This window comes from Rattus norvegicus, chromosome 12 (assembly GCF_021556685.1).
Source record: "Rattus norvegicus strain SHRSP/BbbUtx chromosome 12, alternate assembly SHRSP_T2T, whole genome shotgun sequence".
Taxonomy (NCBI): domain Eukaryota; kingdom Metazoa; phylum Chordata; class Mammalia; order Rodentia; family Muridae; genus Rattus; species Rattus norvegicus.
In genome coordinates this window covers 26,710,888-26,736,933 of record NC_141545.1, presented here as the reverse complement: position 1 = coordinate 26,736,933, position 26,046 = coordinate 26,710,888, and the positions used below count along the sequence as shown (strand labels likewise).

The following is a 26,046-nucleotide window of genomic DNA, read 5'->3' as shown; positions in this document are numbered from 1 at the left end:
TGTGTGTGTATTTGTGCGTGTATCTGTGTGTGTACCTGTGTGTGTATCTGCGTGTGTGTGTATCTGTGTGTGTGTGTGCGTGCACGCGCTTTCGCATTACTATCTCTGTGTTGGTGCATGAGTGGTGGTGCTCCTTTACCCTCTCCTCACCTGCCCTCCCCTCCCCCATCATCCCTTCTGTCCTCCTATTCAGCCTCAGCTGCCCCCCTAACTCACATGAAATAGTTTCACAGCTAAAATTTATTTCAGCACATACACTCAATGCGGGCACAGCAGGAAAGAGATAGAAATAGCTGGAGGATGCTGGGGTCATGCACACAGTTTCTTGTTCCAAAAGCAAACTGCAGGGGCTGGTTTGGGATGTCCTTGTCCTGGAAATCTCACTTGAATCCTAGAGTCAAAATTCTCCACAGGAGCTGGTCCCATACAAGGTCCTGTACAGGTGAGTATGATGAGCCCTCTTGCCACCTTTAAACATGCTGTGGGACTGGAGAGACAGTTCCGTGGCTAAGACTGCTTGCTGCACAAGCAGGAGGACCTGAGTTCAAATCCCCAGAGCCCACATAAAACAGTCAAGGTCACACTGTAACCGGTAAGCCCAGTGCTATGGAGGCAGAAACAAGTCCTGGGCTCTGTCAGTTGCCAACCTGGCTCTGGACTCAGTGAGAGAGCCTGTCTCAAGGGCAAAAGGCTGAAGGTGATGGAGCGGGACCCTCTGCATTTGCAAATGTTGGTGCATGCACACATGTGTACACACACAAGTATGTGTGCATGCACACATGTGTACTACAAGTGTGGGTACGTGCACATACATACACATACAAATGTGGGTACATGCGCATACATACATATACAAATGTAGGTACATGCACACATGTGTACACATACAAGTGTGGGTACACACATGCATTCACATACAAATGTGAGTACATGGACACATTCGAACACATACAAAGGACTAGTGAGAGGCAGCAGTAGGTGAAGGCACCAAGCCTCATGGCCTGAGTTTGATCCCAGGACCACATGGTAGAGGGAGAGAACCCGGTGCCTCCAAGCTCCAAGTTGTCCTGTGACCTACATGCACAGTTAAACATAACACCACACACACACAAACACACACACACACACACACACACACACACACACACACAATTTTTCAAAAGTAAACCTGCTGTCTTAGCTTTTTGCTACTTCAACAAAATGCCCGAGACCGTCAACTGGAAGACTGTATTCAAGCTTGGGTTTCAGCCCAGTCTCTTGACTGCTTTGAGTCAAGGCAGAGGCCAGAAAGCAGAGAGGGCAACAAAGCAGCTCTCTTCGTGGAACCTGGACCCGGGATGCTCTAAGTCTTTACAGGACCAGAGTGATGGACTTCCTCCAACCAGGCTCCACCTCCAGAAGTTTCTCAGCTCCCAGTCTTTTTTTTTTTTTTTTTGTTCTTTTTTTTTCGGAGCTGGGGACCGAACCCAGGGCCTTGCGCTTCCTAGGTAAGCGCTCTACCACTGTCAGCTCCCAGTCTTAAACGTGTGAGCCTCTAAGGACATCCCAGTCCCAAACCAGACCTACAAGACAGCCTCGTTGATCGTTTTGTCACACTTCCTGTAGATATGTTTGTTGTATGTGCACACGTGTGTGCAGTTGCACATGCCCGTGAGGAGAGGACATTGGTTATCCCACCTTATTGCCTTGAGTCAAGGCATCTCACATTGCATGTGGGAGCTAGATTGTTGGCCGCAAGCCCCTGTGACCTCCTCTCCCCAACCCCACCATCCTGGGGTTACCCACGCAAGCAGCCATGCTTAGCTTTTTACACCATGCTGGGGATTCGAACTAAGATCCCCATGTTTGCATAGCAAGCACTCTTGCCCACTGAACCATCTCTTCAGCCCTTAGTTCATCCTTTTCTGCCACAGGTTGCACGTAGCCCAGGCCGACCGCAAACTATGCAGCCCAAATGAACTCATCCTCCTGCCTCTACTTCCCAGGGGCTAAGATTATCGGTGTGCTCCTCAGTGCTGGTTTACAGCCTGGTTCCTCTTGATTCTATTTTGGGCACAGAAAAGAACTTCTTACCAGTCTCTCTCTGTAAGGATTCTAGTTCAGTTCTCAGAATCTGACCAGGGGTCATTGCCATGGCTACGGGAATATGTGAAACAGTGGAGCAAAAAAGGCCTGCTCTGTTAACGGTAGCCTCACACTCAAACAAAGGAAATCTCCAGCTCTGACAGCTTCATGGAAGGATTCTGCTCATCTCTGAAGAAATATTAAGGGCCAAGCACAGTGGTGCAAAGCCAGGATTCCAGATTTTTTCCAGAGGATTTGAGGCCAGCCCAAACTTTTCGACTCTTCGAGGATCTCGAGATCGCAAAAGGATTTTTTTTTGAAACGGTCTCACTGTGTAGTTCTGGAACTCTCTATATAGACCAGGCTTACCTCAGACTCAGAGGAATCTGCCTGACTCTGTCTCCTGAGTAGAGTTCTCTCAAAATGAATGTAGAAAAGCTCTGGGAAATTGGCCGCTCAGCTGGGGTGCACACATCACCTACTATGTGCCAGTTTCCTCCACAGTACTGAAGAAGAGCCAAGTACTGGGGCCAGCACAGCAACAGAGGCTGACTGTAGCCGGGTTGGCAGAATGCTTGCCCAGCATGCAGGACGTCGTGGACTCTATCCCCACAACTGCAGAGCTGGGCATTGAGGCCCAAGTCTAGACTGGAGCTCAGGATGTGGAGACCAGAGGATGAAGAGTTGAAGGCCATTATGGAACTACTTAGCAAGACAAGGTCGGCAACTCCTACCTCTGTGACGACGACGCATGCCGGCTGCCCCCAGCTGTTACCTGAAGTCATGAGCCAGATTAACCTATCTCCCCTAAGTGGCCTTTTGTTTTGTTTTGGTTTTGGTTTTGGTTTTAGGGGGGTTTTTTGGAGACAGGGTCTCTTATGGAGCTCTAGCTGGCCTGGAATTTCTTATGTAGACCAGGCTGGGCTCAGACTCACAGAGATCCTCCTGCCTCTACCCTCCTGGTGCTAGATTTAAAGGTGTGCACCACCACAATAAGTTTGTCGGGGCATTTTTATCACAGAGAAACAGCGCCAGACAACAATGCCACAAGGGCTTGGCATCACACGTCAGCTTGTGGAAAGGCTCTGGATGAAATCCTGAGGAGAGGAGGAAAAAGTAGGGAGAACAGAGAGTGGTGAGGGGAAGGATGGAGGGGAGAGAAAAATGGAGGGGAGGGAAGGATGGAGGGGAAGGGAGACGAGGGGAGAGAAGGATGGAGGGGAGGGGAGGTAAGGAGAGGGGAGGGGAGGGGAAGGATAGAGGGGAACTGAGTTAAAGATATGAGATATTACACAAAGTGGATATATAATGTTAATATGATTGGCCATTGGGAAGATGCTGATTAAAGTCAAAATAAGGTAACACTAAACTTCTGTTAGAATGACTAAGACAGCTGGGTGGTGGTGATGGGAACACAGGCCTAGTTCAAGGCCTGGTCTACAGAGCAAGTTCCAGGACAGCCAAGGTTACAAAGCAAAACCTTGTCTTGAAAAATAAAAAACAATGATAATATCAAGTCCTGGCAAATATGCAGAGAAGCTGCAGTGCTCGTGTTCACGGGCTGGGGGGCGTGGCTCAGTGGTAGAGTCCTGGCCTATGAGTATGGTTCAATATTAACTCACCAGCCTGGTTCATCGTAATTGGTGAGCTCCAGGCCAAGGAGAGACCCTGCTTCAAAGGAGGTAGATGCTGTTCCGAAGGATGACACCCACACACACAAGCACTACACATATACAGCACACCCTCAAGGTTTTTGTTTTGATTTTTCTGAAATGGGGTTTCTCTGTGTAGCTGTGGCTTACCTAGAACTCACTCTGTAGATCAGGCTGGCCACAAACTCAAGAGATCTGCCTGCCTCTGCCTCCTAAGTGCTTTGATTAAAAGCATACACCACCACTGCCTAGCTAAATTTTCTCAATTTTTTTTTCAGAGCTGGGGACCGAACCCAGGGCCTTGCGCTTGCTAGGCAAGCGCTCTACCACTGAGATAAATCCCCAACCCCTTCACTTTGGGGGCCTGGTGAGATGGCTCATTGGTTAGGAGCACATACTTGTGCAGAGGACTTGAGTTCAGATCTTAGCACTCACACTGATCAGCTCGCAACCGCCTGTAAGTCCAGCTCTCGGGTGAAACAACACTGTCTTCTGGCCTCTGTGGACACTTGCGTTCCTGTGCGCACACAATTTTCTTTAGAGATGCGCAGCTTAGATGAGGCCCCTTATGTCTCTGGTGGTTATAGGTGAGACCCCTGCTCTGTGAGAGGGTGAGGTCTCAGGCTGAGGGAAGAGGATCAGCACCTTAGAAACTGAAGCAGAGCAGCTCGTTTCCAGGCCAGCCCAGGAAGCAAGAGCCCATCAAGAATAAAGAGAGCCCGCAAGCTGGCTCAGCAGGTAAACCTGTCAGCCACCAAGCCTGCTGACCTGGGTTTGATCCCCGAGACCTACTTGGTGGAAGGAGAGAAAAGACTCTTACAAATTCTTCTCTGACCTCCCTCCTTATGTGCTAGCACGTGCACACGTGCGCCCAGCCACCCCCACACAGAATAAAACGAAGGATGGAGGGAGGGAAGGAGGGAGGGAGGAGGGGGAAAGAGGAGGGGTGAGGGCAGAAAGAATCCTAAATATAGTCTATTATCAGGTTCCACAATTAGGACTTCACTCTGTGACTTTGGGGACAGAAGATGGGACACCATTCTGCCTGTGACACAAAACTCAGGGTTTTGTTCCATATGGAACAAAACTTTCTAAATATATAGTGGCAGGGGTGGGGAGCCTTATCTAATGAGATGGCTTCGCAATTTTCCACAGCCTTCATCCCATCTTAAGCTGGTTAAATCAAAAGTCTCTACGGTTTAAAAATACTGGGACAACTTGGACACTGGAGAACGCTCGGTGCTTAGACTCACTCTGCTGATGGGATCTCATTTTCCAGAGGAAGCAGCCTCCACTTAGCTCTTAGTCATAGCTGGCCTTCTAGAACATCCTTCCTTAGCACCTGAACACTCCCCAGTGGTTGGGGGGGAGCTGGGGCATTTGGGGTAACGTGAGTATATTAGCTTTCCTCTTCGTGAGTGATGAGCTCCCCCATTTTTCTTAAAGCCAAAGCTAAAACCAAAAGCAGTTGAGTTTGCATTGCAGTGACTTTTCCTCTCCCCCACAATACAGGGTTCAGGGCTTCTCTGTGTAGCTCTGACTGTCCTGGAACTCAACACTGTAGACCAGGCTGTCCCTGAGCTCAGATATCCACCTGCCTCTGCCTCCCAAGTGCTGGGATTAAAGGCATGCGCCTCCACCGCCCGGTTATAGGAGCTTTTCTTTTTCTAAGATCTGTGTGTGTATGTGTGTGAGTGTGTGAGTGTTAAGTGTGTGAGTGTGAATGTGTGTGAGTTGAGTGAGTGAATGTGTGAGTGTGAGTGTGTGAGTTGTGTGAGTGACTGTGTGTGAGTGTGTGAGTTGTGTGAGTGTGTGTGAGAGTGTGTATGAGTTTTTTTTTTTTAATTTTCTTTTTTTCGGAGCTGGGGATCGAACCCAGGGCCTTGCGCTTGCTAGGCAAGCGCTCTACCACTGAGCTAAATCCCCAACCCCGAGTGTGTATGAGTTTTGAGTGAGTGTGAGTGTATGTGTGTGTGAGAGTGTGTGAGTATGAGTGAGTGTGTGAGAGAGAATGTGTGTGTGTGTGTGTGTGTGTGTGTGTGTGTGTGTGTGTGAGGCCAGAAGAGAGCAGCAAATCTAGAGCTGCACCCAACAGAGGCACACACATGGTGCACAGACATGTGCAGACAAAGGAAGAAAAGGAGGAACTGGGTGACACATCTTTGATCCCAGCACTCAGGAGGCAGAGGCAGGTGGAGTTCTGTGAGCTCGACTATAGTTCAGGGGCTGTTACACAAAGAAACCCCGTCTCAATAAAGAAAAAAAAACACCACCCCAATAAAATTAAAACTTTAAAAATGAGAAATGGAGTCAGGGAGATAGCTCCGCAGCTTGCCGTCAGGTCTGACAACTTAAGTTCAATCCCCCCCATCCCACATGGTAGAAACGGAAGAACTGACTCATGGCGGCTGCCCTCCAGCCTTCACAGGCATCCTGTGGTGCGCACGAGCTTGCCAACACACACGTACAAAACTTCATATACACAACATACAAGCTAAATACATAATGCCTTTAATCCCAGCACTTACAGAGGCAAGTGAATCTCTGTGAGTTTGAGGCCAGGTCAGCCTGGTCTATACAGTGAGATCCAAACTAGCCAGGGCGACATAGCAGAATCCTGTCTCAAAAAAACAAAGGAAAAAAAGAAAAGCAAGCAAGGAAGAAACTGTGGTGGTTTGAATATGCTTGGCCCATAGGGAGTGGTACTGTTAAGAGGCGTGGCCTTGTTACAGGAAGTGTGTCACTGTGGGGGTGGGCTTTAGAGGTCTCCACCCAGTGTGGAGAGAGTTTCCTCCTGGCTGTCTGAGGATGTCAGTCTCTCCTGGTTGTCTTTGGATTAAGGTGTAGAGCTCTCAGCTCCTCCTCACCATGCCTGTCTGCACGCTGCCATGCTTCCTGACATGATAGTGGACAGAACCTCTGAAACTGTCAGCCAGGCCCAGTTAAATGTGCACTTTTATGCCCAAGAATCAATGGGGGTGACCTTAGCTGTGACTCACAGCACTGGGGATACGGAACCTAAAGAACTCTTCACCAGGCAAGAACCATAGGGCGATAGGGACACAAACCCATGCACAAAACTTTCAACCCAAAATTTATCCTGTCTACAAGAAATGCAGGGCTGAGGGATGGAGCAGAGACTGAAGGAACGGCCAACCAATAACCAGCCCAACCTGAGACCCATCCCATGGGCAAGCCCCAACTTCTGACATTATTAATGATGCTGTTATGCTTGCAGTGAGGAGGCTAGCATGGCTGTCCTCTGAGAGGCTCCACCCAGCAGTTGACTCAGACCAATGCAGACACCCACAGCAAAATAGGGGATGTAGCCTGTGGACTCTTGTAGAGGAGTGGGAGGAAGGAGGACAGCCCCTGAGGGGATAGGAACTCCACAGTAAGACCAACAGTCAACTAACCTGGACCCTTGGGTTGAACCACCAACCAAAGAGCATACACGGGCTGGACCTAAGCCTCCCAGCTCATATGTAGCAGAGGTGCAGTTCGGTCTTCATGTGGAGCAGGGGCTCTCCCAAAAGCTGTTGCCTATCTGTGGGATATGTTCTTCTAGCTGGGCTGCCTTGTCTGACCTCAGTGGAGGAGGATGCGCCTAGCCACACAGAGACTTGATGTGACAGGATGCGGGGACAGCCAGGGAGGACCCCACTGGCTCAGAGGAGAAGGAGAGTGGAGATTGGGAGAAAGGATCATGGGAGGGGGTGCTCAGGAGGGGGGCAGTGAGCAGGATGTAAAGTGAATAAAAAATGTTCACCTTTATAGGCCTTGCCTTGGTCGTAGAGTCCCTTCACAGCAATGGAAACGCTAAGACAGAAACAAGAAAGGAAAACCTGTTTTCCCACATCAATTAACCTAGTTAGGACAATCCCTCACAGACAAGCTCAGAGTCCCATCTCCCAGGTGAGTCTGTGGTGTTGACAATAAACCAGTCATCACTCTGGACTGGAAGCAAAGAATAGAGCTATGTACCCCTCAAAGACCAATCCTTCGCAACCTACTCTCTCTAGCTATGCCCCCATTCCCAAAGTGTCCAGAACCTTCCAAAATCGCTTCACCACCTGGGAGTCAAGCATTTTGGCTAAGTTCAGGTCCTATTGACTTTGACATAGCTTCCTCAGCTCAGTCAGCACAAGGGAAAACAACAAACATGCATGTGCTGGGTCTGAGGAAGACTAATGCATGCTGGAAAATACCCTCCTCTCCTGAGACAGGGTTTTCCTGCATAGTCCTGACTGTCCTGAAACTCACTCCGTAAACCAGACTAGCCTCCAACTCTGACCCACCTGCTTCTGCCTCCAGAGTGGTGGGATTAAAGGAGTGTGCTCACCACCACCTAGAATCGCACAATACCTTTTTCAGTCCGGGGGACTATAATTGTTGCTAATTACAGTTTATATATGTACGTGCGTGCGTTATATATGTGTGCGTGTGTGCGTGCGTGTGTGCATGCGTGTGTGTGTACATGTGTGTGCGTGAATGCGTGCGTGCGTGTGTGTGTGCATTTGTGTGTGTACGTCTGTGTGTGCGTGTATGTGCGTGTGTGTATACGTGTGTGTGCATGCATGTGTGTGTGCATGTGCATGTGTGTGTACATGTGTGTGCGTGTATGCGTGCGTGTGTGTGTGCGTGCGTGTGTGTATATGTGTGCATGCGTGTGTGTGCATGCATGTGTGTGTGCATGTGCATGTGTGCATGCATGTGTGTGTGCGTGTGTGTGTGTGCGTGCACTGTGGAAGTAGAGCAAAAGCAGAGTGTTGAGACTGAAGAAAGAAAGCTGTAAAAGAAAAAAGTTCTGGCGCTGGGGCTGGAGAGATGGTCAACAGTGAAGAGCACTGAGTTCAGTTCCTGATACCCACATCTGGCCCTGGCAACTGCCTACAACTCCAGTCCCAGAGGATCCGACACCCTCTTCTGGCAATTTTAAGCACTTGCCACATATATCCACTCAGGCACACATACACATTAAATAAATGTAAAAACCAAAACACAGGCATCCATCACTGGAGGAACTTCAGGGAGCCGTCATGCCTCAAGAGCCAATGTCTCTGACACTCCAGGCCAGAGAACAGTAACGGTGACATCAGGTACAAGGGGATACTGAGATGAGCTGTTAGAGGTAAGGAGTTGATTAGACGTACTAATGCCGTGGGCAGACAGACAGCCGAATGTCACAGCAGCACGCTGGGAGCTCTGAAGAGAGGAATGAAGTCCACTTAGCAGGAGAACGGCTTTCTTTTTGCATGTTCCTGAGGATGGGGCAGGTTTCACAGCAAAAGCCTGTAGCCATACTCTGATTCCTAGGCAGGAGGGAGGGAAGGGTGGGGAAGCAGAATGTGTGGCTACCCATACCCACTGTGACGTAAGCTCACTTTCCGGGTGTGTTAACCAGGGACTCACACTGTTTCCACAGGGTGCCTATCTGTGGGTGTGGGTGTGGGTGTCTGGGAATGGTGGGAGGCAGGGCTGGGGGGCACTGCTGCAGGCATCCAGCAGCTGGATTCTAACACATTCCTGTAACTAGCTGTTCTAGCTGAGGGCCCCAATACTTCAAAATCCATTAACAGACACTCCCCTGCTGCTCACTGCTGCTAGAAGCCAAAGATTACAATATCTGCCAAGTGCCAGTGGCTCCGCTGGTTAGAAGGGAGAGCAATACCCTGAACTGTGTACCTAACAGCCAAAGTCACTGCCTACTAAAGCCTGGAGCCCTTGTTTCTAGGGCTTAGGGTTCTGGATCTATCAACACCAAAGGAACTTCTCAGCTACCCACAATTCCTGTTGTCTGGTAAAGCAATGGGCCCCGGCCAAAAAGCTAGGGATGAAAGCTTCTAAAAGTAGCTTCAGATATCTTAGTGATTGTAGGAAACTGCCTGTTAGCTTTCATCCCAAAAGGGTAGGAGTTACCCTTTTGGGATCTTATCTCTATGAACAATCTATTTGTTGTGAGCTGGGAAAATGGCTCAGATGGTAAAGTACTTGCCACACAAGTTTGCGGAACTGAGTTTGGATCCCCAGAATCCACATAAAGAGCTGGGCATCCCAGTGCTGATGAGGCAGAGTCGGGCATAACTGGGGCTCACTGGCCAGTCAGATTAGCCTATTCGGTCAACTCCAGGTTGAAGGAACCTGTAGTTTTTCCACAGGCACTATGCACCACACACATGCACCTTAATTTAAAATAATCACTTTTATTATATTTTATTTATTTTATGTGCGTGCATAAGGTGGATGTATGGCGCTCTCGGTTCACCCTCAGACTCCTGGGAATCGAACTCGCGTCTTAAGACAAGCACCTGATCTAAGAAATCTGAAGGAGGGAGAGACCCTCTTTCCAGCATCCAGTCGCGCCCCGCCCTCCTAGTGTCGCCCCGCCCCTTGTAGAGCAGCGCGCGTTCACTGGTCAGCGCAGTCCTCTCGCTCCGCCCTTGGCCCCGCTCGGCCCCACCCCTCTTTGAAGGCCAGCTACTGCGCAGACTCAATACCTCGCTCTTCCCAGTGGATCAGCTCCGGGTCCTCCAGAGCATCGAGCCGACTTCCTAGAGAAGCCCCTAAGGAGGCGCTACCCGGAAATTCAGGCTTCCCAGAGGGACCCAAGCGTGCTTTCTGTAACGCCTGCCGTTACTTCTTCTACCCGGAGGCTGGCCTCTTGGGACTGTCCTTTGTCAGAAAAGATGAATGAGACATAGTAGTTGTAGCGTGAAGGATTGCAGGGTTGCGTGGTAAGGGATGAACCCCCAAAGTGCCTGTAGAGAACAGCCCTGGGCCTATGTCCTGGCTGCGGTGCAGGATGAAAGACTCCAGCTGATAGATCGCTACGGATAAAAACCAAAGAAAGCTGTCCTGAGATCATCCTCGGATGTAGGGTTACATGGATGCCCAGAGATGAAGCTGCAAGGGTAAGTGGGGTCGATCCTGAGGGTTGAAATTTTCAAACACTGTTTTGTGTAGCTTTGATTTTTTTTTTTTTTTTTTTTTTGAGACAAGGTCTTGCCATGTAGCCTAGGCCAGCCTGGAACTCACGAGTTCTCCAGCCTCAGCCTTCCAAATGCTAGGGTCATAAGCATGCATCACCACCACTCTCGGCTGTTTTTAATGAGAACATTAGCGCTCTGATTTCGGCCATGAAAGGTAGCTGGTACCAAACTGTGTTGAGCTGTGTTGATAGGCTGGAAGCGGGAACTGTCTGATTATATAATATGTATTCGTTAGCAGTTCAGACTCTCTTCCACTATGGTGTACCTCCGTGAGGACAAGAGTTCTGATCGCCTATCTAGCACCAAGAATGCTTGGCATGTTGTAGCTGCTTAATAGGGTGTGAGAAGATTTACTCATGATTGGACATCTTAACTCCCCGCCTAACCAGGGCAACGAGAAGTAGAGGGGAAGTGACTAAAGGTTGGAAACCACCAGAAATGGAGTCCTGGTCAGGAGGATTTGCCGAGCACTCCTGCGCTAACCACTGCCAACAGGCTTCGCGGGCTCAAGGGAGGGGCTTGGGCTCAGAACCTGGACCATGACCAAGTTTAGTCTCACCGACCACGATCGTCCCGCTCATTTCTGCTCACGTGCATCCCAGAGCTGGAAAGTGTTTTGTTTTGCTTTGAATAGTCCATCTACAGGCCCTAAACCAATATGCTTGTGATGTTTAAGCCTGCGTAGCATCATTTAATAAAACCATTCCTGGGGACTCCCCTCTCAGATGATGCAAGAATGAATGTCTTCAAGCCTGCCTTTTCCTTTTCTTACCCTTTTGTTGACCATTTCCCCAAATGGCTATTACTTAGCCAAACTCTATTGTGACTTACTATACGTTATGTTAGAACTTTCCAGAAAGTTAATAATGAAGCTGGGTGTGCTGATGCACACCTCTATAAATCCAAAGTTGGGAAGTCGAGGCAGTGGAAGCAAGACTTTAAAGCTCACCTGGGCTATGGGGACCCTGCCTCCCATCCGTGGGGGAAATGTGTCTGTCCATAAAGCGTGACGATCTGAGCTTAGATCCCCAGTCAGCACTCACATAAAAGCCCGATTTGACTGCGCCCATCTGTAACCCAAATGCTGGTAGGAGGAAGAGAGGTCTGTGAGAGACCCTGTAAGATAAGGCAGGGGCAATAGTGGAAGACTATTGGATGTTATTTTCTGGCCTCTACATACACATGCACGTATACACACACACACATATACACACAGACACTAATAGTGATAATTTTTAAAAAGTTAATAGTGAGGGGATGGAGAGTTGGCTCCAAAGTTAAGAACACTCGTTGCTTTCGCAGAAAACCCGTTAGATTCCCAGCAACGACATGGTGGCTCGCAACTATGATTCTAGTTCCAAGGGGGTCCAGAACTCTCTTCTGGCCTCTGAGGACGTGTGGCACACATACATGCTTGCAGGCAGAACACCAGAACACACAGAATGAAAAACCATTGTTTATAGCGTTAGTAATAACAAGAATCTATTGCCTCAGTAATTGTGACTTGAGTGTCTATCGCTCTTAGGCACTGAACTGGGCTCGACAAGAGCAGACAGACAGAGGTCCTGCCCTCACAGACCTCCCAGTCTAAGCCAGGAGGCCAGGATTAATCCCATCATTAACACAAGGGTCACACTGAAAACACAGCACAGAGCAAACAGAGTCCCTAACCATGAGGATGACATCAGATTTTCACTTCCACTAGAACTGGAGGTGACGGCGTGCGGAGTGACTTTACTATTGGACCATCAAAATAGTCCTTGGGGACTGCTTTGCTTTGCAGGGTCTAGAGTTAGCCTGCACTGTTCTCCCCTACTGATCAAGGTGAAGCCTGCAGTCAGTAGGAATAAAGAAGTAGTTAGGAGCTTAGGGACTGGCAAGATGGCTCGGCTGTGTGCTGGTTAGCTCCTTGACATCTTGGCACAAGCAAGCCAGGGTCATCTGGGAACAGGGAACTTGAAGTGAGAAGATGGCTCCATCAGATTGGCCTGCCAATCTGATGCGAAGTCCGGAGGACGTTTTCATGATTTTTTTTTTTAATGTGGGAGGCCCAGCCCACTGTGGGCGGTGCCATCCCCAGGCTGGTGGTCCTGGGTTCTATAAGAAAGCAGGCTGAGCAAGCCAGGGAAGCAAGCAGGTGAGCAGCATCCCCAAAACTTCTGTTTCAGTTCCTGCCTCCAGGTTCCTGCCCTGTTTTCCCTCACTTATGGACAATGTTTGGGATACCTAACTAACTAGGATAAGTAGGGTGAAGGTGCTTGCCACCAAGCCTGATGCCTTGAGTTTGAAGGGGAGGAGTGATTTCTATAGGGTTTCTTCTGACCTCCAGGTGCACATCAGGGCTTGCGCGCGCGCACGCGCGCGCGCACACACACACAGACACACACAGATACACAGACACACACACACACACAAGTTTGCCAGCCATGGTAGCACACACCTTTCATCCCAGGGAGGCAGAGGCAGGTGGATCTCTATGAATTTGAGGCCAGCCTGGGCAACATAGCAAGTTCTAGGCCAACCAGGACTACACAGTGAGACCCTGTCAGGAAAAGAAAAAAAGATTACAGAGTGAGGTGTTTACTTTGGTTTAGAGGAGTAACCAAACTATATGTAATCATTTGCGTTGACTACCTCTTGCTTGGGTTCCTCTTGTGGTAAATATTATTTTGGGGGTTTTTAATCCCACTTAGACCATAAAATTCCCAAATAAAAGACACAAAACCATTATATTATAAAAGCCTAAAAGCACTAGAGCTGGGCAGAAATCAACCCGCTATGATTTTCTTGTCTACTCCCTGCCACTGACCAAGATAACACTTGCCAAGTTCGGCCTGGGCTGCCCCTACTCCAGCTGGTCTCATGGCCATGAGGTCACAATCCAACTACCCATGGTGGCTTCTCCCTTCCACTGTGTCATTTTCCCGTCTTGTGTTCCCGGTCTCAGACCCCAAGCCCAGGAATTTACTCCGCCCCCTCTCGTCTGCCCAGCCCAGACTGTAGGCATCTTTATTGTCCAGTCAGGGAGAACATGGAGCAAAGTGACAGTGCACATAACAAAGGCTGGTGCACATGAGGATCTCCTCATCTCAGAGCAACCAGATCTTGGGGTACAGAATTTAGCACCAGACCAACCCACTCCAGTTTCCTCTTTCCATCTAAATAAAAAGGCTCTGTCTCTTATAATAATAAGCAGCATACAGAAGGAACAATTATGAAACAATTATGAAAACTGTTAAATGAGACTTACATTCAAAAAGTCCAGTCTTTTTGTATTTGGCAGTCTTTAGATAAAATATTTTATTATCTGTCCTCTCTTGGTAAGTTCAGATTTCTGCATCTAAATCATTTTTTCATTACCATCTTAAGCATTTAAATTCTCTAATTTAACTAACTTAGAGTCACCAACCTTAAAACGTCCGTTTTTAATTTCCTTTAACCTTCATAAGTTGTATGTGTCACATTCTAAAAACATCTCCTTAGATTTTAAAACATTTTCTAGATCTTTCGTAATTTAATTGTGAAACTACAACTCTAGTCTTCCATTCCATCGGAGACCTGAGACGGAGTAAGTAAGGACCTGAGTTCCCAGGGAGTGCAGAGAAGCAGCTTCCAAAGTACAGAAATGACAGACAACCGACTGCCTGGGCTTAACTTCTCCAGGCTCCAAGCACATTCCCTCTGTCTCTTCACGTCTGAAGTGGCAGTAAGAACCTGGGGTAGAAATGAAGACAGCTTGGGCTCAAAGCAAATGGAAAAGGATGCTGCTGGGGACGTAGCTTGTTGATAGAGCGTTCACTTGGCATGTGAGAAATCCTGAGTTCACTCCCCAGCACCACATAAAGCAGGAGTGATGGTTCCACACCTGTAACCCTAGTGCCTGAGAGAAGAGGCAGGGAGGTCAGGAGTTCAAGGTCATCCCCAACTACTTAGTGGGTTCAAGGCCAGCCTGAGCTAGAGACTGGGAAGGAAGAGAAGGAGGGAGGGAAAAAGGAAAGAGAAAGGGAACCTTCTTTAAGGCAGGACTTGGATTAAAAATCCCAGGTCCAGGGGTTGGGGATTTTGCTCAGTGGTAGAGTGCTTCCCTAGCAAGCGCAAGGCCCTGGGTTCGGTCCCCAGCTCCAAAAAAAAAAAAAAAGAAAAGGAAAAAAAAAAATCCCAGGTCCAGGGTTGGAAAGGTGGCCCAGCAGGGAAAAAACTTACTGAACAGGTCTGGCGCATGAGTTTGACCCTTGGGCTGGAGGGATGGCTCAGTGGTTAAGAGCACTGACTGCTCTTCCAGAGGTCCTGAGTTCAAATCCCAGCACTCACATGGTGGCTCACAACCATCTGTAATGGGATCTGATGCCCTCTTCTGGTGCGTCTGAAGACAGCTACGGTGTACTTATATGTAATAAATAAATAAATAAATCTTTAAAAAAAGGAAAAATGAGTTTGACCCTTTACCCGCTTCCCCCCACCCACCCACCCCCGCCACCACAACCATTGTAAAGCTGGAAGGAGAGAACCAACTTCACCAAATTGTCCTCTGACTTCCATACTTGTACTGTAGCCTTGACGTACACTTTAGACACACATGAGAATAGTAATTTAACAAAAACGGATGATAATGACCTGGGTTTTAAAATGATAACCATAACAAACGGTTAAACCCAATAATATTAAAGTTAAAAATTAAAGGAAAATTCTCTGTGACATTTACCAGGTGACAGAACTTTTTAGAACCTATTTCCTTGTGGCTCAAAAGGCCTACCTACACCATTGAACAGGCATTGAATAGGTGTTCATTAGGTCTGCCAAGGCAAAAACCTGTTTGTCAGCCTGGTCGCCTCTCACACAATTTCACCAACTCTTTGCTTGTGGGACTTCCTGAAGCCTTTGTTTGTTTTTGTTCACTGCTAGGGATGGAACTCAGCATATGCTCAGCAAGTACTCAACCACTGAGCCACACCCCCAGCCCCTCACTGGGGGATTCTAGGCAGGGGCTCTACCACTGAGCCACGCCCCCAGCCCCTCACTGTAGGATTCTAGGCAGGAGCTCTATAACCAAGTTCTATTCTTGACTTTCTGTTTGTTTGTTTCTTTATTTTTGAAACAGGGTCTCTCTGTGTAGTTCCAACTGTCCTAGAAGTCATATTTAGACTAAGCTACCCTTGAGCTCATGGAGGTCTTCCTGTCTTGAGTGCTGGAATTACAGACATTCACCACCATCCAGCTTTAGTTTTGTTTTGTTTTTTAAGTGTTTTAGTTGGGAGGCAGGGGAAATGGCTGCACAGTTAAGAACATTTGTGATTCAGTTCACGTCACCCATGAGGGGGCTTGTAACCATCCTTACCTCCAGGACTAGAGAATGTGATCCCCTCTTCAGAGTTTAAAGGCCCTCAGGCATGCACATGCTGCACATATATACATTCAAACAAAACATACATGCAAAGTAAAACCAGTTATTTTATTCTCCTTACATGTATACGCGTGTTTCTGTGTGTGCACATGAGTGCATGTACCCTTGGAGACCAGAACACTATGCCATGTCCCCTGGAGCAATTGGTTGCTGGAAACGAAATTTGGATTTTCTGCAAAAGAATTAAGTTCCCTTAAGCATTGAACCATCTTTCCCTCCCTCCTTCCTCCCCTCCCCCTTCCTCACCCCAGACACACACACCTTTTATTCTTTATTTTGAGACGTGAGCTCATTCTAGGTCTCCTGACCTTGAATTCACTATTTAACTGGGGTGTGCCTTGAACTGGTGATCCCCTTCCCTGCTCCTGAAGAACAGGATTGGGGCCCACAACCACCACGGCCAGTGCACATCGTGCTCTTGTCTGCCTGTAGCCCTCTTCTGTTTACCTGTGCTGCCACCCCCCCCCCTCATGTCCAGGGGCAGGGCTCTGCTCTCTCTGAGCATGCATGTCACTGAGTCCCTGCCTGTCCTCCTCCTCCTTGGTCCCTCCCCTGCTACTTTTCATGTGCTTTCAACTCCCCAGAATACATCATGGGTTTTGTTTTCCTTTGTGGTGGCACCCCCTGCCCCCGCCACACACATTTGTCCTTCTGTTGTGCCTGATTCGAATATGCTACAGTGTGAGTGCAGAGATGGGAGGATAGCATGGTGAAAGTCGGCTCTTTCCACTGTATGGGTCCCGAGGACCAAACTCAGGACATCAGGTTTGACAGCAGGCATCTGTACTGACTGAGCCATCTCTCCGAGCTAGTGACCAAGCCCAGAGTGCATGCTTACCAGACAACAGTTTGCACCCTGAGCCCCAGCCCCAACCCCCATTATTTAAATGAGAAAATGACTTCTCTCAAAACATCTACCCACACCCGAGTTCTCCGGATCCTAGGTGATGCTCTGAGTTGTGAACCCTATTTGGGGGTTGGGAAAGCGTCTGTCCTACAGTTCAGTGCTGACACTGTCTCACTTGAGCTGGCATCTGAACCCACAAGTTAGAGAGCCTGCTTTAGACAGCCCTCACCCACCCCAGGTTGCCCCTGGTACTTCTGGGTGGGTAAAGAGCTGTGACAGCTGGGCACTCAAGGAAGCACTTACCACCTCTGTTTCTTAGGAAAGGTGTAACTCCGTGTTGGCCAATTGGGAGAGGTTGGAGGGCTGTGTTGGGGACAGAATCATTCATGATACTTCCTCGTGATCACCCGCACAGGAGCCCTGACTTCCAGTTGAGAGCCTTTTATGGGAGGCTTTGCTTGATTAATTATTGACTCAGTCTCCAGCCCTCTCCCTTCCCTAGTGAATGAGGGTGGGTAAGACACAAAATTCCAAGCTTTTCATCCAGAATGGGTTCTTCAGTGACCAGTCTCCATCCTGAAAGCTCCCCAGGACCCACCAGGATCCATTTGATAAGACTGGAGAACATTCTGGTTCCTCGGGAAGATGCAAGGGTTCAGGACACAGTGCCCCTGTGACCCCGTCAGGGATCCTGTCTGGGTGTGGTAGCTCACGCCTTTAATCCCAGCATTTGGAGGCAGACGTTGATTTGTGTAAATTTAAGGTTATTTTGGGCCACATAGGCTATTCCAGGTCAGCCAGGGTTACATAGTGAAAACTCTGTCTTAAAAAAATCAAAACCAGGGGCCCTAGGGACCTTAGGTCAGAAGCCAAATTTTATGTATCTATCATTTTGCCACAATGTTTGGGGTTTTGCTTGCTTTTCGCTTTTAAAGAGATTTACTTTTATTTATATGTACATATGTATGTGCCTCTGTGTACGTGTCAGGTACCCACAGAAGCAAAGGCATCCGATCCCCAAAACTGGAGTTATAGGAGGTTGTAAACCACCTGACGTGAGAAGTGGGAACTAAAGTCCGGCTTCTGGAAGAGCAGACTGTTTTCTTTTCTATTCTGTTTTATAATTTTATTTGATTTTGTTTTAAGACAGGGTCTCTCTACATATTCCTGGCTATCCTGGAAACTTGCTCTGTAGACCAGGCTAGCCACAGATCCACAGAGATCGGCCTGGCTCTGCATCCTGAGTGCATCAGATAAAGGTCCTGAGTGGAGAGGTGTTAAGGGGCCAGAGTGGGGAAGATGAGTGAAGACAGACAGCTGGGACCAGGAGGTCTTATGTAAATGGATGTTTATGCCAACAAGTTTATTAAGAAATACAGCATCGGGGTTGGGGATTTAGCTCAGTGGTAGAGCTTGCCTAGCAAGCGCAAGGCCCTGGGTTCAGTCCCCAGCTCCGGAAAAAAAAAAAAAAAAAGGAAAAAAAAATACAGCATCTTGGGTGCTATTTGTAAGGGGGGGGGGGGGGGAGAATGACCCAGAGTAGCTGAATTAGACAGTGTTGGCAAAGAGAACATGTGATACCTCTGATAGCCTTAGCCCAGGTAAGAAAGTAGGATCCCGAGAAACTGCAACCCTGACTCCTTCAATGCCTGGCCCCCCAGCCTCAGACCTTCCCAAGTCTGCCCTTGAGCAATGACACAGAGCTCATATTCCTTCTGCCCTTTCATCCAGGCCTCTGAGAAAGCCTTGGATTGTACCCCAGGCTAGACTTGCACTTGCTGTATAGCCAAGGATGATCTTAGACTTCTTCATCCTCCCAAGGGCTAAGACTATAATCGTGTACTACCAGTCCCAGCTCTTTATTAATTTATGTCCCCACCCCATATTAGGTGCACAAGGACAGGAGTTTTATTTTTAGCTGTACCGATCCCTGTTCTTTTTTTTTTTTTTTTTTTTTTTTTTGGTTCTTTTTTTTGGAGCTGGGGACCGAACCCAGGGCCTTGCGCTTCCTAGGCAAGCGCTCTACCACTGAGCTAAATCCCCAACCCCCCCCCCCACCCATCCCTGTTCTTAAATACTTACCAACACTTCGGAAATGCTCAATCAAGAATGAGTGAATCAGGGGGTTGGGGATTTAGCTCAGCGGTAGAGTGCTTGCCTAGCGAGCGTAAGGCCCTGGGTTCGGTCCCCAGCTCCGGAAAAAAAAAAGAAAAAAGAAAAAAAAAAAAAGAATGAGTGAATCAACCAATAAGCAAGGGCAGGGATAGAAGGTAGATGTTCTGAATAGCAAGGATGGGGGTTGGGGATTTAGCTCAGTGGTAGAGTGCTTGCCTAGTAAGCCCAAGGCCCTGGGTTCGGTACTCAGCCTCGAAAAAAAGAAAAAAAAATGTACGCCTCACTGAATAGCAAAGATGGCACATGCAGAGGGCCTGTGATTGCTGGAGGTTTCACAGTCATAGGGCAAGGGATGATGTCTGTGCTGGCTAAACTTATGTCAACTTGACACACAAACTTAAGTTATCTCAAAGGAGGGAACCTAAATTGAGAAAAATGCTTCCATGAGATTTGGCTCTAAGGCAGATAACTAGTGACTAATGGGGGAGGACCCAGCCCATTGCAAGTGGTACCATCCCTGGGCTGGTGGTCCTGGGTTCTCTAAGAGAGCGAGCTGAGGTGGGTGGTGTGCGCCTTTAATCCCAGCAATCAGGAAGCAGAGGCAAGCAGATCTGAGTTCAAGGGTAGTCAGGCTGGTCTACAGAGCTAATTCTAGTACAGCCAAGGCTACAAACATGCACGAGTGCATGCGCATGTGCGCACACGCACACACACACACTCATTGGAGAGAGAGAGAGAGAGAGAGAGAGAGAGCGAGCGAGCTCGGAAAGCAAGCCAGTAAGCAGCGCTCCTCCGTGGCCTCTGCATCAGTTGCTGACTCCAGGTTCCTGCCCTGCTTGAGTTCCTGTCCTGACTTCCTTTGATGATGGACTATGGTGTGGAAGTGTGAGCTCAATTCCTCCCCAAGTTGCTTTGGTCATGGCATTGTTATCCTAACAACAGTAACCTTAACTAAAGACAGTGAGAGAATTTGTGTCAAAAAAGAACAAAAGCAAGGAACCAGGTGGTTGGCACCTAAGGAGCAGTGTATGAGGCTGACTTCTGGCCTCCATATGTCTGCATGCACACACAGGGCTTGGGGAGTGAGAGACAGCAATTAAAGCCATGCAAACACAAAAAAGGGTGTTGGTGATTGGTGATAACTTTCTTCTTATTTTATTCAACAAAAATGTATTATGCTGCTGGTTGTGGTGGTATACAGCTTTGAGCCCAACACTTAGGGGGCAGAGACAGGCAGATCTCAGTTAAAGACCAGCCAAGGCAGCATAGAAACACCCTGTCTCAAAAAGAAACGTACAACAACAAAAAAAAAAAAGTGTGTGAGTCTTTGCTATGAGTCTTAGATTCCATGTGTGACCAAAGGTCAAGATGAAAGATCCAAAGAATCACTAGCCAGTATCGCTCCCAATACGAAAATCTCAGAAATTAGCGTTTGCCTCTTGCTTCTCCTCAGGCTGAAGGCCTCGGGTTATTACCCCATAATCTTCAGGTACACTAAGAAGATGGTTCTGCTAAATCATATTCGAAAGCCCTGACCCTGCAAGGGATAATTGTATTTTATTTTTAATTATGTGTATGTATATGTGTCTGCATGAGGACGTATGCACGGGAGGACGAGGTCAGAAGAGGGCACTGGGTCCCCTTGGAGCTGGAATCCAGGCAGTTGTGAGCCACACCATGTGGGGGCGGGCAACTGAACAAGCTCCTGCAAGAGAGCCATGGGGCTTTAACCCCTGAACTGTTCCCTGGCCCATCAGCTTTTCTTCAGAATCCTATTAAAAGTGTCTGTCCAGGGGTTGGGGATTTAGCTCAGTGGTAGAGCGCTTGCCTAGGAAGCGCAAGGCCCTGGGTTCGATCCCCAGCTCCGAAAAAAAAAAAAAAAGAACCAAAAAACAAAACAAAAAAACAAAAAAAAAAAGTGTCTGTCCACTGTGATCATGTGACCCAAGTTTGCGGGGAGGGGGGTTGGAAGGGGACGGGGTGGGGTGTATTCCTCTTGCTTTGTGTTAAATTGAGGTCCTCCGGCCCCTGGTACTCATTGTGTTTTTATTGCAAACATTGAAGATATTTCAGGGTCTTAGAGTGGGGGGTTGTTAAATTGGTCCCTAGGATAATGTGATCCTTGGAGGATCTAGGACATCAGGGGAGTCCAAAAAGAGCAAAGGTTCCCAGCGTAGGCATTAGCGCCACCGCTGGCCCCAAGGCACAAGAGGAAGGGGCGGGGCCTCAACAGGTCGATGCCGGAAGTGCCTCTCCGCCCCTGCTACTGGACCATGGAGACCGTGGCCCAGTAGAGACCTTAGTGTGAGGCTTGCAGGGGTGGCAGCCATGGAGGCTGTGCTGAACGAGCTGGTGTCTGTGGAGGATCTGAAGGTAAGGTCTGGGCCGGAGGAAGGACGAGGGCAGAATCGGAAAGGGCAGTTCCTGAGGAGAGCTGACCGAAGCCGAACAGTGCCGGTTTCGTCTTTCTAGGAGAGCCGAACTACGACTCCCATCAGCCTCTGCGACATCCTGCCTCTTGTGGGAATCTGCGCCGTGTCCCTGAGCCTGATGGGAGTTGTAGTTTCCAGGGTTTCGGCAACTCAGACCTAGGCCTGGGGTCTTCGTGTGATGCAGAGCTGGGAATTTGGGGTACTCGTGCAAGGATGAAGTAGCATAGTCCCTGGTGTAAACTTTCGCTAGTGTTTAGTCCCTCAAGGTGCTATTTTTACCACATCCTTGTAGCTGTGTTTTCTTTCCTCTCCTAGAATTAAAGTAAGGCAGACCCAGGTCCGAAGAGTAGAGTAGGACGGGACTAGCAGCCTCAATTGAAAGGCCATGTAGGAGGTCATTTAGCTCTGGGACAATATGTTTACTCTTCAGCCACTTGAGGTCAGCTGGTTCGGTTGCCGTGCCTGCAGCTTCCACCAGGTGGCATCTCCTCTTGGTACCACTAGGGGCTGGGTTCAGGGACCTTCTAAACATGAGCATGGGACACAGGGATGGAGATGACAGAAGTTAGACATCCGAGTACCAAGATCTACAAGGGAAAGGTGACAGATAGGAAAATGTGGTCTAACTGGGATTTAGACTCCAAGATAGCTAGAGAATGGTGGGTGGATGCCCATTGTTTCTAAATGATTGCTCTTCTCTCTGATGACAGAATTTTGAAAGGAAATTTCAGTCTGAGCAGGCAGCTGGCTCTGTGTCCAAGAGCACGCAGTTTGAATACGCCTGGTGCCTGGTTCGAAGCAAATACAATGACGACATCCGTAGAGGCATCGTGCTGCTGGAGGGTAAGGCGCTGGCTCCCCACTTGCAGCCACTAGCCAGTCTGCCCCCTACTGTCCTTGACCTCACCCCTCCAGGACCCTTTCTGTCATGGAACCCCCACCTTATAACACATTCATCCCTCAGTAACCACCAGAAAATCCACAGCAGCAAAAGGCCAGGCTGGCTCTCTACATCCCCAATTTCAGCATCTGAACATTGGTTCAGATGGGAAATGCTGTGAGAGAAAAATGTTCTCAGGCTGGGGAGATGACTCAGTGCATTCTGTCCAGGCATGGAGACCTGAGTTCAAATCCCCAGCACCCACAACAAAAGCTGAGTGTGGCTATAAGTGCCTGTGTAGGGAGTAGCACTGGAGTGAGCAAGAGAATGCTTAGTCAGACCCTTTCTCTGGGGGATGGTGTGGAGGGGAAAGCAAGAGGCCAGACGTCCTCTGGCCCCTGTGCTTCCATTTGCACACACGCAGTAAACAGAACAGCTCTGGCCTAGCTACTAGTTGCTGTTACTATGCATTTGTATTGTATTGGATAGCAGAAAGTTCTAGAGATTTAAAGTGGCTGAGGGGCTGGTGGCATCAAGGACATGTGATCCAAGCACTCCAAAGACGTAGGGACATAGTTCAGTAGTCATTGACTGGGGAGATGGAGGCAGGAAGATGAGAAGTTCAAGGCCATGTCAGCTACCTACTGACCAAATTTGAGGTCAGCCCGTGCTACACAAGCTTCCTCTCTCAAAAAAAAAAAAAAAAATCTTTGGGGAATACAAGTAGGTTCTGTGCAAACACTGTTTAATTGTAGAGATTATATTAGTTTTATGATGGGCCTTCCAGCTATAGACTTTGAATGGGGGAGCATTGGCATCACCCCAGAGGCTATCAAGGGACAATAGTAACAAAAGACTGCTCTATCCCTTAGTCATTTTTGATTTTGACCCAGGACTCTGCATCCTGCTTCAGCCACCTTACTGCTGGGAACTCAGGGGTGCCCCCAGCTCTGGCGTCTTTGTAAAAGCAAATGCTGGCCCCTGCTTTGATGAGTTAGGACTTAGGTTTCTCCTGTAGTAGAGCACAGCAGTGGAGGTGGCCTCAGAGCATTTGAGTCTTCTGTGGGGACACAGTGCAGACACTGAGGAGGCTGCAGCTCTGCACAGCTAGTGCCCAAGCCTGGACAGCATAGTGAGTCCCTGTCCTAACACACGGGGGCACACAGACACACATGGACACACACACACACATGGACACACACACACATATACACATACACACATATTGACACACAGAGGGGGCGGGAATGAGGGTCACTCAAGGAAGCTGAGCTAAGAGAAGGGGGCAAGTTGTGGACCTAGAGTGAAGGCATGAGCCTTTAATCCCAGCACTCTGGAGGCAGGGGCAGGAGATCTCCGTGTTCAAGGTCAGCCTGGTCTGCAGAGTGAGCTGCAGGACTACACAGTGAATCCCTGTCTCAAAAACAAAACAAGAGCTCAGTCTGTAGCATACCTGTCTGCTGTGTATGAAACCCTGGTTCGATTCCCTTCCCAGCACTGCATAAGCCAGCCGTGGTCCTGTACCACTCAGAAGGCAGCGGCAGGAGGAGCAGAAACTCAGGTCATCCTCAGCAAGACAATGAACTAAAAGAGGGACTGTGAATGCCAGGCAGGAGGTGGCCTTGCAGTGGGACCTGTAGCTGACCAGTGGAACGCACCCGTCCATGCAGACCTCGGTGCTGGTTCCTGCCTTCCACCGCAGCTGTCTGACAGGCTCATGCTGCCCTTGGTTTGTGACTAGAAAGCTGGGGTGATAGGAACTGGTAGTGGAGGTCCAGGGCAGTGGCCCTCCAGGATCCTAGAGTGAGTCAGCATAGCAGGACTCACAGGTGGAACACAGTGTTAGAAAGAGACTCCATCTTTCTCTCTCCCCTCCCCCTCCTCCTTCCAGAGCTGTTGCCCAAAGGTAGCAAAGAGGAGCAGCGGGATTATGTCTTCTACCTGGCCGTGGGCAACTACCGGCTCAAGGTAAGGCCGCAGGGCCCTGCCCAAATCCCCCCCCCCCCCCCCCCCAGGCAGAGAGAGCCCTGGCCCTCCCTGAGCCAGCAAAGGGCAGCGGGCTGGGGTGATGGTGGCTGCATGGAGTGATCCCGGGACAGACCGAGGGAAGGTGAGAGTATCGGGGTGTGGGGACCACGGTGACGTCAGGCTGGGGTGCAGCCCCGTGCCTGGAGCTGTTATCTCTGCTAGCTTATCACCCCCCCACAGCTGGGCTGTTTGTGAACTCTACTCTGTGGGGTGGGGCGGTAACGGGTGGAGGAGGAGGAAGGATGAGTGGGGCCAAGGAAGGACACCCCTGGGTGTGGGGGTGGCCGGAGGCTCATCCCGAGGAGCATGGGGTGAGGTGTGCCTTTCCTCTGACTGCAGGAATATGAAAAGGCTCTGAAGTATGTGCGGGGACTGTTACAGACTGAGCCCCAGAACAACCAGGCCAAGGAGCTGGAACGCCTGATTGACAAGGCCATGAAGAAAGGTGACAGGCCTCATGCTGTCTGCTCTTCCTCCTCCCTCAGGCCCGGGCCTTGGGAACACTGCCCACACCCCCTACACACACACAGTCCTTTATCAAACCTACCTTCCAAGGGTCTTGGTAGCCCTGGAGCCCCAACCCTCAGACTCTACATACAGGTCCCCCTCTTCTGTGGAGGGGAGTGTGGTCAGGGTAGGGGCTGATCCGCTCACGTCTCCCTCTTTGCTTTTCCAGATGGACTGGTAGGCATGGCCATTGTTGGTGGCATGGCCCTGGGTGTGGCGGGCCTGGCTGGACTCATTGGACTGGCTGTGTCCAAGTCCAAATCCTGAAGGCAGCCTCACCTGCTCTCTGCCCCCGGACGCCTGGGAGCCTGGGGGACACTGAAAGAGGGGCTGTCCATCCTCACCACCGCCTTCCTTTTCTCCTGCAACCCTACCGTGCACCCGCACAGTCTCCATGACCCCCAGCCCCCCATCCCCTGGTACCTGTCCTTTACCCTCAGTCATGCTTTGCAATGAGTGTAAATAAAGTTGGGCCGTGGCTTCGGAAACTGTGTGAGAGTCAGTTGAGGTTCACCAGGTGCACGGCGGCCCTCTCTACCCGGCTCTGGGTTCCTTTGCCAGCATCCCAGCCCACACCCTTCCTTCCTCCCCTATCCTGAAACCACTTCGAAGGAACAAGGAACCTCGAGGACGTGGCTTTTCCACCGCCCCAGAATCATGAGAGAGAACAGTGAACAGGAGGGACTGCAAGCTGGGATTTATGACTCTGGTCTCCTCTGACCCACACAGCTGCCTGGGAGTTTTCCACTGCAGGGGGCCCCCACTGGGCTTCCTCCAAAAACCTCCGCCCTTCCCTCCCTTTGTCTTCCTTCCCCCTCCCCTTCCTCTGCCCCGTCTTTCTGTCTTTCTCCTTTCGGGGGACATGGATGACGTAGGGTGAGAGCGGAAGCTGTGGAGATGGCAGGGGTGATGGGGGTTGTTGGGCACAGGATACCCCAGTCCCAGCCTGTGGGGTGGGAGGCAGAGATCTCACAGAGCTCACCCCACACCCCTGTGCCAGGCTCTGCGTGGGCCTGTTTGGCTTCCCTGCATTCTTGTCATTCCACAGCCCCTGGCAGGCTGGCTGAGGGGTGGGAGGAGGTACCTGAGGGGAACATGGAGAAGCTGCATTCAGAAAAAGGGGATGGGGAC

The 26,046-nt window shown here is 49.6% G+C and overlaps 1 protein-coding gene and 2 long non-coding RNA genes across 6 annotated transcripts; 2 read left to right on the top strand and 1 right to left on the bottom strand.

Annotated features, from left to right (window-relative positions):
• Positions 1 to 10,313: 10,313 nt before the first annotated feature.
• Positions 10,314 to 25,403, top strand: Fis1 (fission, mitochondrial 1). Of its 4 annotated transcripts, none has more exons than NM_001105919.2 (5): positions 10,314 to 10,627; positions 22,211 to 22,343; positions 24,272 to 24,348; positions 24,748 to 24,853; positions 25,085 to 25,403. In NM_001105919.2, exons 1-5 carry the CDS (start codon positions 10,604 to 10,606, stop codon positions 25,180 to 25,182), a joined length of 438 nt encoding a protein of 145 aa, NP_001099389.1. In that variant the 5' UTR covers positions 10,314 to 10,603; the 3' UTR covers positions 25,183 to 25,403. The 4 variants fall into 4 exon arrangements, with proteins under 4 accessions (NP_001099389.1, XP_087434111.1, XP_087434110.1 ...); NM_001401051.1 differs by lacking the exon at positions 10,314 to 10,627 and adding an exon at positions 21,308 to 21,441; XM_087577985.1 differs by having other exon boundaries at positions 24,748 to 25,126.
• LOC148002282 (uncharacterized) lies at positions 13,436 to 17,678 on the bottom strand. Its single transcript, XR_015634737.1, has 4 exons — positions 17,257 to 17,678; positions 16,168 to 16,278; positions 14,909 to 15,068; positions 13,436 to 14,419 (listed from the first exon to the last, which is right to left on the bottom strand). It is a non-coding gene; the product is annotated as an uncharacterized LOC148002282 (long non-coding RNA).
• LOC148002281 (uncharacterized) lies at positions 18,076 to 20,620 on the top strand. The gene is made up of 2 exons (XR_015634738.1): positions 18,076 to 18,842; positions 19,146 to 20,620. It is a non-coding gene; the product is annotated as an uncharacterized LOC148002281 (long non-coding RNA).
• Positions 25,404 to 26,046: the final 643 nt, after the last annotated feature.